Here is a 12,119-nt window from a genome sequence, read left to right on the forward strand (position 1 = left end):
ATCAGCTCGTGTTCGGCCAGACATGACGTGATGGGCGAGACATGATAATGATCAGCTTTTTATAACGTGAAGTTCGTTACAGTGAAGATGACCGATACCAGGCGGTGCTCAAGCAAGATAAATTTTGCGGATACGGAGCTTAATGTATATGCGAATAGAACTGCTTCAAAATGCGCAAGGTTCCATTCAGATGCACTTTAGTCATTTTTGTGTAGTGCCAAAAATACAGTTCATGCATTCAGAATTGTCTATAGTTTTTTCGTCGATGTGTCCCGCTGGATCATTGGAAGCTTAAGGCAAGCTTGTGCATCTGTCAGGTGGGCAAGTGTGGTGTCACTTTGGTTCAATGTTACACGAGAAAGTGCAGTAATACTCACTAACGAATTCACTAGGCGGGAGTGCGTTTTGGAAGCTAAAATGGTCAATTACGCTGTATACAGGTTTAAACTGAACAAAAGCTTCATTCATTGAACTCGCGTCGACTGGCGCGCTCTGAAGGCGTTGTTTCGACAGCACTGTTGTAAGAACACAAAAAATCAGCAGAAAATGGAGGTATGGAGGTACTGGCTTGTTTCCTCTTTGTACTCGCATTGTTGCAATTGTCTGTTTCAAACAGACGCAAGGACCAAATTGAGATGTTATGCGCAATTTCCGGAGCCGCTTCCGTTTTTTGTTTCTGCTGTATTTATTACAAGTAATTGAAAAATTGAGAAGTGGCGTGACACTGCTGGTGTTAAGAGTTGCCGGAGGTTTGCTTTCCTGGTGACAAGCATTTCCGATGCCTTTTTAAATACTCATACTCATTTTAATGTCGCTTAGTCACCACTTCCGTCGATTCCGAATGACACCTCGTTTTTCTGTGTAGCGTACGGCTTTGTAGCGTACGATGTTGAGCGAAGCAAAGTGTGCTCACCTAAAGTGACCGTACATTTCCTTCTCTTTTGGGTCTGAATTAGGCGGAGCTGTGTAAAGTATGGCACAATAAGCCCTGGTGCTCGTTTTGTAACGTTGCGTTTTTCTATCCCTGTCAGACGACGCGCTCGGCTGTCGTGGCTTTTAGAAAGAAACAGAGGACGAAGACCTTCACCAGGAAACCAAGTACAGTCTGTCCCCTCATGACACTAAGAAATATCTTCATGAAAGAAAAAAAAGAACTGTCGTCCGTCTTAAAGCATTGCGACGTATGGGTTTCCCTGTAAAGATAGCGTCGGGAAGTTTAAGCAATTTTTTTTTTCTTTTCGGGAATCGAAACCAAAACACAAGCTTTTCCGAGGCGGTCGCTCAACCATATGAGCTAACCAGGAAGCTAGTAAGTGGCAAAGCCAGCCTGAATCAAGAAGCAGGTTGATGCTCATGCAACCTTCTGGTTATCTCACGTGGTCCCGGAAAGACGATTCGTCAGGACCAACTTTTCTGCAGCTGCCAAGCTTTCGTTCTGAGAAACCCGTACTTCGTGGCTGCTTTATAACATTACAATATTTTGTCCATCTGGCTAGTTGCCACAAAACTGAGTTGCTTAAAAAATGTTTTGCGACGTAGGTAAGAGGCACGGATTCTTAGGAATCTTTTGTTGTTTTTGTTGTTGTTGTTATTCTGAGCGTGCCATTGACTTTCGCTTCCTTTCCGATTCGACCCACCAGACGACGACGAGGAGAATGGTGAAGAGGGCGACGAGGTGACCGTGCGCATGCCTTCCTGCTCGGACTACGTGATGCACGTGTTTACCGTATTCTGGAAGGTCCTCTTCGCGTTCGTTCCCCCTACAGGTGAGCCGAATGGCAGTGCTGCTTCACTTTCTTCCTTGCCGTTTGATGCAGTACACAGTGATGTAGCTACCCTGAAGCGTAGTGCTTTTAATGCGACACCAATTATGAGGACCTTGGAGGCAGGCACCGGCCGTTGCCCTTAGCAACGCCATCGCTGTACTCGCGCGCGTTCGCTGCTCTAACATCGAGCTAGCTCGGAGGCTCTCTTCCCACCCATGTCTTCTTCGGTGATCTTGCTGTGCAAAATAAGCTCTCCGAGTAAAAGCGCCGCATATATCCTGTGACGCATCATCTATAGGACATTACGAAGCAACGACTTCTGCCAGGAGAAGACGAGAAATTAGGAATGGTGTTAATTGCGGAGTGTTCATAACTGAAGGTAAATAAATGCGTGACAACAGCGAGCGAGAGACTTAACCAGATAGACGCGTACACTGTTATCAAATGTTTTGTCTGAGACACAGTTGCTATCATGATTGGTGCAGCGGGCACAGCCTAAATTTGCACGCAGGACATCATGGAGGCAACGCGACACATGGCTCATTCCCTAATTCTTCATGTGTTGTCCTGTCTGTGCCCTGCTGTTGTCCTTTATGGTGACTCCTATATGTGTCCTGTCTGTAAATCTAGTCTACAGCATACGCTGTCGTTCCTCGCGAATGCACTTCACTACACGTTCTTTCAAGGTGGCGGGTGAAGTGGCTTTGGGTTCCTACAAGGTTCGTTATGTGACATGTGTGTACGTGCCACGACATTTGTAACAAGCTTTCAGCGACGAGTGATCAGTCCTGCTGTCATCTCTCTTGTCTCCGTCTTTTTCCGCGCTCTACATATTTACCAGGAACAAGATTGAACTAGCTTCAATTTGCTGCACTGTAAAAAGTATTGCAAAACACCTACTACTTATTTTTCTAAGGACTGCGCGTATGCAATGGCTGGCCGCGAAGATAGATCATCACAGTATACCATTACGATAAATTTGTACTGTCATATGTGCCGTGACCATGAAAAAACCAGCAGTGGATAGTTTACGTCCGTTGACGGCGTGTCTTCTTTTTAGAGTCCGTACGCTCGCTAGCGTAACCACAACTCTACAATTATGCGAATAGTAAAATTTTCTATTGGCCTCACCAGCGGCCACCACCAATTGCACAGCGATTGAAGATGGGTGTATAAGAGTCCGCTGACTGTAGCGTCACATGTAGACAAAAAAAAAAATATAAAGAAACTAAACATAAAAGGTCACTTTTTGAACACATAAACAAAATTAGATCTAGACATGCATTGTAAGCAAAGCCAAATAGGCATTGTCTTCAAATTGCATCGCCTATTAGGCACAGCGCTTTCACGAACATTGTAATGCCAAAGCTTTATACACCCCATTGCGCGAAAATTCTTCGGCGTCGGCGTAACCGAATGGTGGTACAGAAAATGGCCGACAGCGCAAAGAGTAAAAAAAAAACATAAAAAACTGCTCGGATTAACGTCAACTTTCTCAGGGAGGTTTTTGCAAACAACGTAAATTAATGGCTTTGAAAACAAAATTTGATAAATTTCGGCTCGGGTGGGAATCGAATCCGGGTCTTCGGGTTGCCTCTGAGAACGCTTGCCGGCGCCACGGTGGCTCCACTGTTCTCGCTTACTAAAGATGTGCCTAGTGCGCGCCTTACTGCACACGTCACGTCACAGCCACCTGACTGACTAAAGGTGGGGCCTAGTACGTGCGTCATTAGGCACGTGACAGCACAGCCAATGGGGAGGAAGTGGCGCCACGTCATCAGTGGTGAGCGCATTCGTGGCGTGCTGAAGTCTACAAACGGTACAATGCCTTCGCATTCCCACACGTAAGCAGTCTTACGCGTCTCTGCCGAATTTTATTTGGCAGGCGATGGTGCCGGCGACTTTCTTCTTGTCGTTTGCAGGTGACGTGTCAGTCAGTTAACCTCTTACAGAGCGGCACCCGTATGGGCCCGGAGGAACTGGTTTGCGTGTGCAGAAGTCGCAGTGTAACGTACTTAGCGCATAGATATGAAACAAGTGTGAAGTGCAGCTCCAAGAGGGCGCATTACTTAACCTTATGTGAATTTCTCAGCGGAGCTTTTTGTGCACGTAACGGGATCAAGCTGTGCAATGCCTAAAAGTGCACCCGTGGGCAAAAGTGTATGGACCACAGCTTCCTAAAAAAATTAAATTCTGCGCTTTGTAAACTCACAGCTCAAGATTCAGAACAGCATTGCGATGCTCGTGTGGTAGATTTGGAACTGCAGCAGGTGTGCTGAGGGGGCTTCGGTAAGCGGCGATGATATTAGCCTTTTCCCAGAACCCGCGGCCCGTACACTTGTACTTACATTTAGAGACGATGTGACTGCAATTACGACGTCATTGTAGTTTCGAGGTCACCGTACTTACGACGTTGTCTCGGCTTTCTCTCTGCAGATTACTGGGGTGGATGGGCCTGCTTCGTCACCAGCATCCTTCTCATTGGCGTCCTGACCGCTTTTGTGGGCGACCTCGCGTCGCATTTCGGCTGCACCATCGGACTCAAAGACTCCGTGACCGCTATCTCCTTGGTCGCACTGGGAACAAGTATACCTGGTATGCTTTCACAAATACCTTGGCAGAGATGGATGCCGCGAGATGTACTCCAATAACAAAGACTTTAGGTTTGAATGGAAGACGCGTACGTACCAGACGATTATTGCATGCGCATGTTTGCTTTAATACCACTACAATAGCGCAAATAATACAGTAGAAAGTACATGCAACCTTATTCTACGGGTGGTTTATCTCGTCGTTAGGACATCAGTTTCACCAGGGTACCGTTTAAAAAGGAAATCGGATTTTACGCAGCGTGATTAGCGCGCTCCAATCCCGTCCGAAATGCGCTTAGTGTGGCAACCGACCACAGTATAAATTTGTGATATCAGCAGTGTTATTTTCGCGCTATATGAAATGTACGCGGCAACAACGCGAGTTCCTGCTTCCGATATACATCGGAGATGGGCACGCTCTGTATAGTGATAAGTTCGCGATAACATCCGAGAAGTTATCTATTAGTTGTTGCTTTCTTCTTGCCAAGGCTTGTTGTCATGGCAGCATAGTTCATGGATCTTTTGGAGAGCACGTTATTTCATTGCATTGTTTTGCTTTCTGCGGCAATGTCGAAAGAGCATGGAAGTGCACAACAGTTTTCCTTGAAGTAAACGCTACGGACAGATAAAAGAACATAGCGTGCGCTGTGACGGCGTGGACACTTCGGTTTATACGGGGATTATTGTGACTTTTTCTCACGTTGCTGCACGGACAAGAAAGAGAGCCTCATGATGAAGAGGGCAACAGAATTTGCCTTTGATATTTATGCCTAGAATTTTCGCACATGGAATACAAACAAATGCAGCTAATACGCCCTTCGCAGATACTGCTCTGTGGTTTTACCGCTATGTTCGAATTTCATTCAAGGGCATCAGTGAATACGACCCTATAGTAATAACGTATTTAGCGCAATTCGTATGAGTGGAAGCAACCATAACTAGTTTTATAAACCTACTTAAGTGTGACGAGGTTTTATTTCGATCCCAGAACGCTTCCTTAATTAAATGGATAGCTTTTTAGGCTGTCCGTAAGGGTATGACAATTCACGAAATACCGCAACAGTGGAGACGTTGACAGCCGTGGCGGTGCTTGTAGCGACGTCCTCTGATGATTTCTTTGGCCAGAACGCTTTGGAAACATTTTCTTGTGCTGCCGAATTTTTCGTGCAAAACGAGCAAAAATACTCACTATACCAAAAGGACTTCTTGGGCAAGTTGGTGCTTAGATTTCATAGGTATACCTTGTGGCGCAAAATACATTACTTGAAAAGGGACAGAAGAAGGGAAGGCAGTGAAGCGCCAACACTGTCTTCTTTTGGCGCTTCACTGTCTTCCTTTCTTCTGTCCCTTTTCAAGAAATGTATTTTGCGCCACAAAGTATAACTATGAAATACTCACTATACGCGCATGATTGTGGCTGCACACACCCTTTGCACCAGCACCTGTGCTCCATCTCACAAGTCGTTTGCAGCACTGTGGAAGTGGCCCGACTCCTTAGCCAATGGGAAAGCTGAATAGTTCCCCGAGGTGTGTTCATCCTCGCCGCGTCGTCTGCTCAGCGGCTGCTCAATTCGCGATGTACGACTTGCATGAGCAAATGTCCTAATATGTCACATATCACTGTAATGTATCATGTACCAAGTTCAAACAAAACTCTCTAATCCTCTCATTAATCAGGTAGTAACGCCTGGAAGAATATTCAGCTGCGAAAAGATATTGCTTGCATACGCCTTGTACCTTCGGCAGCTCTGCAAACGACTTGTGAGATGGACCATAAGTCGACCTTGGTAATTATACAATTTTAGTTATTTCTACATCTGCTTTAGTTGCCGTCACCGTCACATATAAAAAGACAATAAGCACTGATGACGCACTGAAGCACGTCTTCTCTCGAGATGTACGGTGTTGAGTTATTTCTAATACTATCACGGGCAGGCTGTAGCCGTTTATTTGTTGTCGCACGTTCTACGGTGAACCCTGCCGGTCTTGTTGATTGTAAGCATGTCTCTCCGAAAGTGTGAAACAGTCTACGCATAGTTACGATTACCGAGAACACGCGCATTTAGATCAAGCAGTGACTCATCGCTGCGCGCCTGTCTTACCCGTGGCCGCCCGTGTTTCCTTTTGCGCAGACACCTTCGCCAGCAAGGTGGCGGCGCAAAACGACAAGTACGCCGACTCGTCCATCGGCAACGTGACCGGCAGCAATGCGGTCAACGTCTTCCTCGGGATCGGCGTCGCCTGGTCACTGGCCGCCCTGGTGCACTGGGGACGAGGGACGACATTCGAGGTGCTTCCGGGCAACCTGGCCTTCTCAGTCACCATCTTCTGCGTCTGCGCCCTCTTGTGCTGCGTCGTTCTGTTGATGCGCCGCAACAAGATCGTAGGCGGAGAACTAGGGGGACCGATGCGCTTCAAGTTGCCCACCACCATCCTCTTCGGCGGCCTGTGGGTCTTCTACGTGACGATGTCTGCCCTCGAGGCGTACGGAGTCATTCAAGGATTCTAAGGAGACCCATGGCCCGGCGGCGATCCCACACGTTTGTCCTTCGCCGTAGCATCGCGGAACGTTTTGAAAGGGGGGGACGGGGGCACTCAAAACGTTCCTCGACAACATCGAAGACCACACTCCGAAAAGGAAAAAAAAAAAGAACGATCTGCGAGCAAGGACCTGCTACCGTGTCTGGGGACCGACGCTTGTCGCTCCTGGACTGCCACTGTGAACAGCCTCCGAAGTGTTCCAAGAGTTCGGAGACTGCTGCTCCACCAAGATTACGTTTTTTCGGCGGCTTTGGACATTGTTCTGGGCCCGGGAACGCACACGCGGAGATGTGCGAACGTTGTCGCTATCGACGACAACGTTTAGCGGGAGACGTTTGGCAGTGGTGGCCTCCGCTAACGCTCTCCAGAGCTCGCATGACTCGCCCCGCGCCATTCGTCCCTAACTCCCATAGAGCACTTTTTTTGATGAGGTACACGCAACCGGACATCGAACATCTTCTCTTATATAAGAGACCTGAAGATAAATTTGAAAAGCTTGCAATGGCCGTAGAGTGATCGAAACTACCACGTGAGGGAAAGTTTCGTGTCTCGTCCAACCACTCGCCGTCAATATAACTTTGTGCCAGAGTTAGCCGCTTGTTTGGGCACATGCGCTACAAATTAGCAGTGACCGACACGTTTGTCTAGCTGATGGAGTCCCTGGCATTCTGGCATGACAGCCTCGCGTGACACGCTCAGTGGCTCAACGAATCAATACCTGCGCTTTCCTCTGTTACAGTGTCGTGTGCAGAGACGTCAAAAAGTGGGGTACGGTAGCAAAAAACGCTGCCGCGTGATCAACCACGTCTTTCCCTATGACGATACAAGGCGCGACGTAAAGCCTTGGTTTAGCGGCATTGCACGGTTGACGTGCCACGCTAAATCACTGTGAAATGCCAAACAAAAGCGGGAAGGCCTGCGTATTCAAGACAGTGTGTGATACCATCTTGACTGTGGCTGTTGACGTTGTGGTCTCACAGCAAGTAGGGCAAGTGGTCACACCTTCGAATGGCTTGCGTGTGCGAAGCAACCACGTACGCTATGAGCGTACGTGGGTCACTGAGAAATGCGACAGTTTAGGGAAGATACATGGTTGAAACAATTTGTGCGTGCACTGGGCAAATCGCTACCTGCATCGTAGCATTACGTGGCAGAGAACAACAACGTGGTGTCTCGAATTATGCGTCGTGGTGCGAGTTGTGCATAGACACTGCAGGATGGCGCCTCTTTGGACACTTGATGCGTGCTAGAAGTATTCGTGCGCATAGTTAGAAGTCCCTTCTGAACTCCCAATGAACAGAACGGACTTTTCAACGTGCGCGGCGACCTGCTACTCACGACCTCCGGACTGGATTGTGAAGGCGAAGCAAGAATTCCAGGCAGGAGGAGTACGAGAGCTTGCGTTCGGCACCTGCGATTCAGAGGGAGTTGTTCGTTTGCTCTGGTCGTGAACATGGACCGCACATAAGCAACAAGAGGACCCTAATTACAATGCTTGCCGTTCCATTGCGAATGACTGATGAACTGTGCTTACAGAAAAGAAGCCCATAGACGAAGCAGTCGGTCAAGAATGAGCCACTCTTTCTCCTGGAACATCATGCTTGTCGCAGTTTATCCGTTCGACGCAGTAGTGTGACCATCTTGAGACTTCCTCACAGAGTGCGGCTGTCCTAATGAAGTTCCCTACGGAGCCCCTATCCAAACTGCTTTGTTGCTTTGGCTAAATTGCGTTATCTGGAAATGTTCATACGTTACAGCGTTCATTGGTTATGAGTGCAACCCCTGGACGAACAAAGCACGTGGGTGAAAGAGGTGGAGAAATCACAATTAAGAAGATCGACGTGTACTAACCGGAGTAACGATAAAAAAAGAACTTGCACGTATGAAGGCTGTCGGGAGAATTGGAATATTGCTGACTGGCTCTTACAAACATCAAAACCACTTTCGAAAGAGCATCGCCTTTCAAGTGCGTAGGCCTGCGATATCTGAAATGATTTGACGACCTGTATTACGTGAGTGCTCGCGACGACTGACACTTGATCATTGTGTTGCAATGCGAAGAAGTTATCAAAGAACGATAGTGGGATCGACTGCGTTCAGATCCGTTGGAGTGTCCTCGCGGAAAAGTGTAGTGAAACAAAAAATCAGACACGTACCACAACTGAGAGACTTGTCATTGCTGCAACAGTATTTAGGGCTTTTCGGCTGAGTCAGTCTCTGTTTTGCGCCTCCTGGTCTTACTAACAACGATTCTTCGAAAAATGTTATGTGAGATCACCGAAATATCTTTCTTTTTTAGTCCTGGTGGTCTGCAGACGAGGTACGAAACATTATGAAAACTTGAGAGGAAAGAGTTCTTTTCAAAGGTGCGCTACATTACAGACACCGTGACAAGCCTAGCAGCAGTATCTAAGGTGGCAGTACCACGAAAAGCTTTCCCCAGAATATCGTAATACCCGTGCGGAGTTGCTCTCTTATTCATGGAACTTTCACCTGTGTCAAGACAACGGTCAAGCCAACACGAAATATCCGTGTGCCGCAGTCGAGACTGCGTGTGAAAGAAGAATGCCGGAAATACAATGCTTACCACGTAGCTCATGAAAACACAGCCATCGCCAAGCTAGTTTACCGCCTATGTAAGCAAATGGGGCCCATATGTAGGATTTTTCGGGTCTCGTCACGGTAAATCCGGCAGCAGTCAGTGCGATATGCTGGTGGAGTTATATTGAGCCGTGCTTTCTTTGAACTCCTTCAAGAGTCAAAAGAGAGTCATAATGAATTATTCGCATAGGCTGCTTCCAGAAACTCCGTCAGCCTCCGCATGTCCGAAGATTCATTACGTTCAAACTTTAACTACCGTCACATCTTCATCGTGAATAGCCACACCAAGACAAGGAAAAATATTGAAGATCGACATATGATAAAATTGGCTCCATGTAGTGGCGACGTGCGCATGGAGAAAACTGCGAACAGAGCATCGATCGTACCTTTCGCCGACTTCGTTGAGAAACTTTGTGGTTGACGTCCAGAGGTCGTCGTAAAACTAGTGTGTTGACCTGCACGCTCTCTCTCTCTCTCCCTCTTCGTGTTGTTGTTCTTTTACGTTGCGTTCTCTTTGCTCCACTGGTGTAATTCCTTCCCACTGTCTGTGCCCCACGTGAAAGCGTCACGCTCCATCTTGGACAGGAGTGTGCCGATGCGAGAAGGAAAAAGAGGACGCCCTCCCCGAACACCGAGAGTGCACGTGCTCGTGTGTGTGTGAGCTAGTGTGTGTGTACGTTTTAGTGCCGTAGTGACGCTTCCCTGTTGCAGTGTTTATGAACTGGAGCGAACATTATACGAACTCGAGCGGGCTGTTAACTGGCCGCTCGGTTTGCGGATGACGCTGTCTCGACTCAAGAGTGTTTTTTTGTTTTGTTTTGTTTTTTTCGTCTTCTGTTGCACCTCGCGATCCTTCAAGCCTCGGGACTTAAAAGGAACACACTCAGCAGGTGCTGCGGCGAGGAAGTGAGGAACACGAAGCATGCAGAAGGGAACTCAGAGCAAAATACCAAAGCTTACCTCTTTCTCCATCGTTTTTCCTCGCGAAGTATGCTGTTTCACATAATTCTCGCAACTTCTTGTCTGCTTCGAAAGCTCATGTGCCGTTTATATAGCAAAAGTAGTTTGCGTCATTGCGTATCACACAGTGTTACAGGTTGGCGAGCAAAGTGCGCTGTCCTGAGGCATCGCGTATCTAAATGTAAAAGGCAGTCGCTGTCTTTTTTTTTTTTTTCTTTTTAGCGTCGTTGACTGCAGAATGCCTTACATAGCTGGTCGCTGTCGCGGGCGTTCCCATATCCGGGCGACGGTTCTTTTTTTTTCGCTGGTTATTGCAGGACAGGTGTGCGAAGATTTTTCCCTCAACCACTCTTATATCCCAGGACGCCTCCGTACTGTTTTCAATCACATACACGGTGAATGCAGATATATCAGGTTTCTCTACATCTTCGCGAACGTAAAGGCATATCTTAGCGATCGCTTGACCACTGGTGATGAGGATTTTTATCGGCGTATCGGCATTAGAATTTGTACGTGCGTACGGCATTTATCTTCGTACGAGGGAGACGGGAAGAAGTTGCTCGTAAGGTGAACAATAGGGTACGACACTTCCGCATTAGCGAGTTTTAGATGAAATGCATTAGTAGAAAATTTAGACACACAATTCAAAAGAGTGCACGTGGGTAGATACAAGGATACGACTTTATTTTTTGTATAAACACGTCTTAATTAGGGATGCTTAGTTTATACGCGTGGCGATATTCGGCTTCAAACTATGCCTTACGCAATTTCCTAGTAGTTATAATGAAATTGTCGATCTTGTATTTGAATGCGGCTTGAGGTGCGTGGCGATTGATGTTTAAAGAAAGAAAGAGTCTGCGGCAGCAGTCCGCGCATATAAGTCGCATATAAGTGGCATGTATAAAAAGCTACGTACTGTCGAACATTAGCAGCTTTGTACAAAGCGGCATCTCAGTAGCTACCGCGCACAGTACTAAGACCACGTGGCAGGGGCGCGGCGACGGTGACGTCACGGTGACGGCACGCCTCCTAAAGAGTTTGCTCTCGGAGACGACAGTTCAACGTCGTCAAACTGTTTCACGTGTAATTTTTTTTTTTTTTGCTTGCCTCAACTATAATTGTCTCTCCTAGTCCTTAGTCGAGCACATTGTAAACGAGCTGTACTGTCTCCGACCTTCCCTTTCCGCACTATCGAATTTTCCACTCTCCCTCGCTTTCTCCTTCCATGTAAACTCGGGGAGTTTGTACAATTAACAGCAAACTATACTTCTTTGTGTTACTTCAAGACTCGTTGTGCTGCTTGTCCGACTGCTCCATTCCCACACAGAGAGGATATATAGAAATGTTGTTCTCAAGTGATTGTGCCGAGAAATATTACGAAAAATTGAAGAAACAGAAAAAAAAAAGAAACACGAGAACTGAGCAGCTGTTACTGCTTCGTCTTGTCTCAATTATTCCTTTCTGGTGTCCATGTTGTCGGTGCTTTCTCTCAGGTAGGAACGAAACGGGAAAATTTTTGTGGCAAAATGAAGAGCGCTGGGACAAGGTACCAGCACTTGTTTTTGTCGACTTACCATTGGCGTAAATTGAAACGTGAACAGGTACGTTACGCCTGGTACTCGTAATTTCGTAGAAGCGCAATGTGTAATCGCTCCTTAAC

At 47.1% G+C, this 12,119-nt stretch overlaps 1 protein-coding gene across 5 annotated transcripts in view; it reads left to right on the forward strand.

Moving 5' to 3' along the window:
- Calx (sodium/calcium exchanger 3) overlaps positions 1 to 11,891 on the forward strand; it is a 327,704-nt gene extending 315,813 nt beyond the window's left edge. For all 5 annotated transcript variants that reach the window (XM_050181076.3, XM_050181077.3, XM_055072463.2 and 2 more), the window contains 3 exons: positions 1,641 to 1,766; positions 4,203 to 4,361; positions 6,490 to 11,891. In XM_050181076.3, the coding sequence (XP_050037033.1) occupies positions 1,641 to 1,766; positions 4,203 to 4,361; positions 6,490 to 6,866 (662 nt within the window). In that variant the 3' untranslated portion in view covers positions 6,867 to 11,891. The remainder of the gene's footprint in view (positions 1 to 1,640; positions 1,767 to 4,202; positions 4,362 to 6,489) is intronic.
- Positions 11,892 to 12,119: the final 228 nt, after the last annotated feature.

The sequence above is a fragment of the Dermacentor andersoni genome, chromosome 7 (genome assembly GCF_023375885.2).
Source record: "Dermacentor andersoni chromosome 7, qqDerAnde1_hic_scaffold, whole genome shotgun sequence".
NCBI lineage: Eukaryota > Metazoa > Arthropoda > Arachnida > Ixodida > Ixodidae > Dermacentor > Dermacentor andersoni.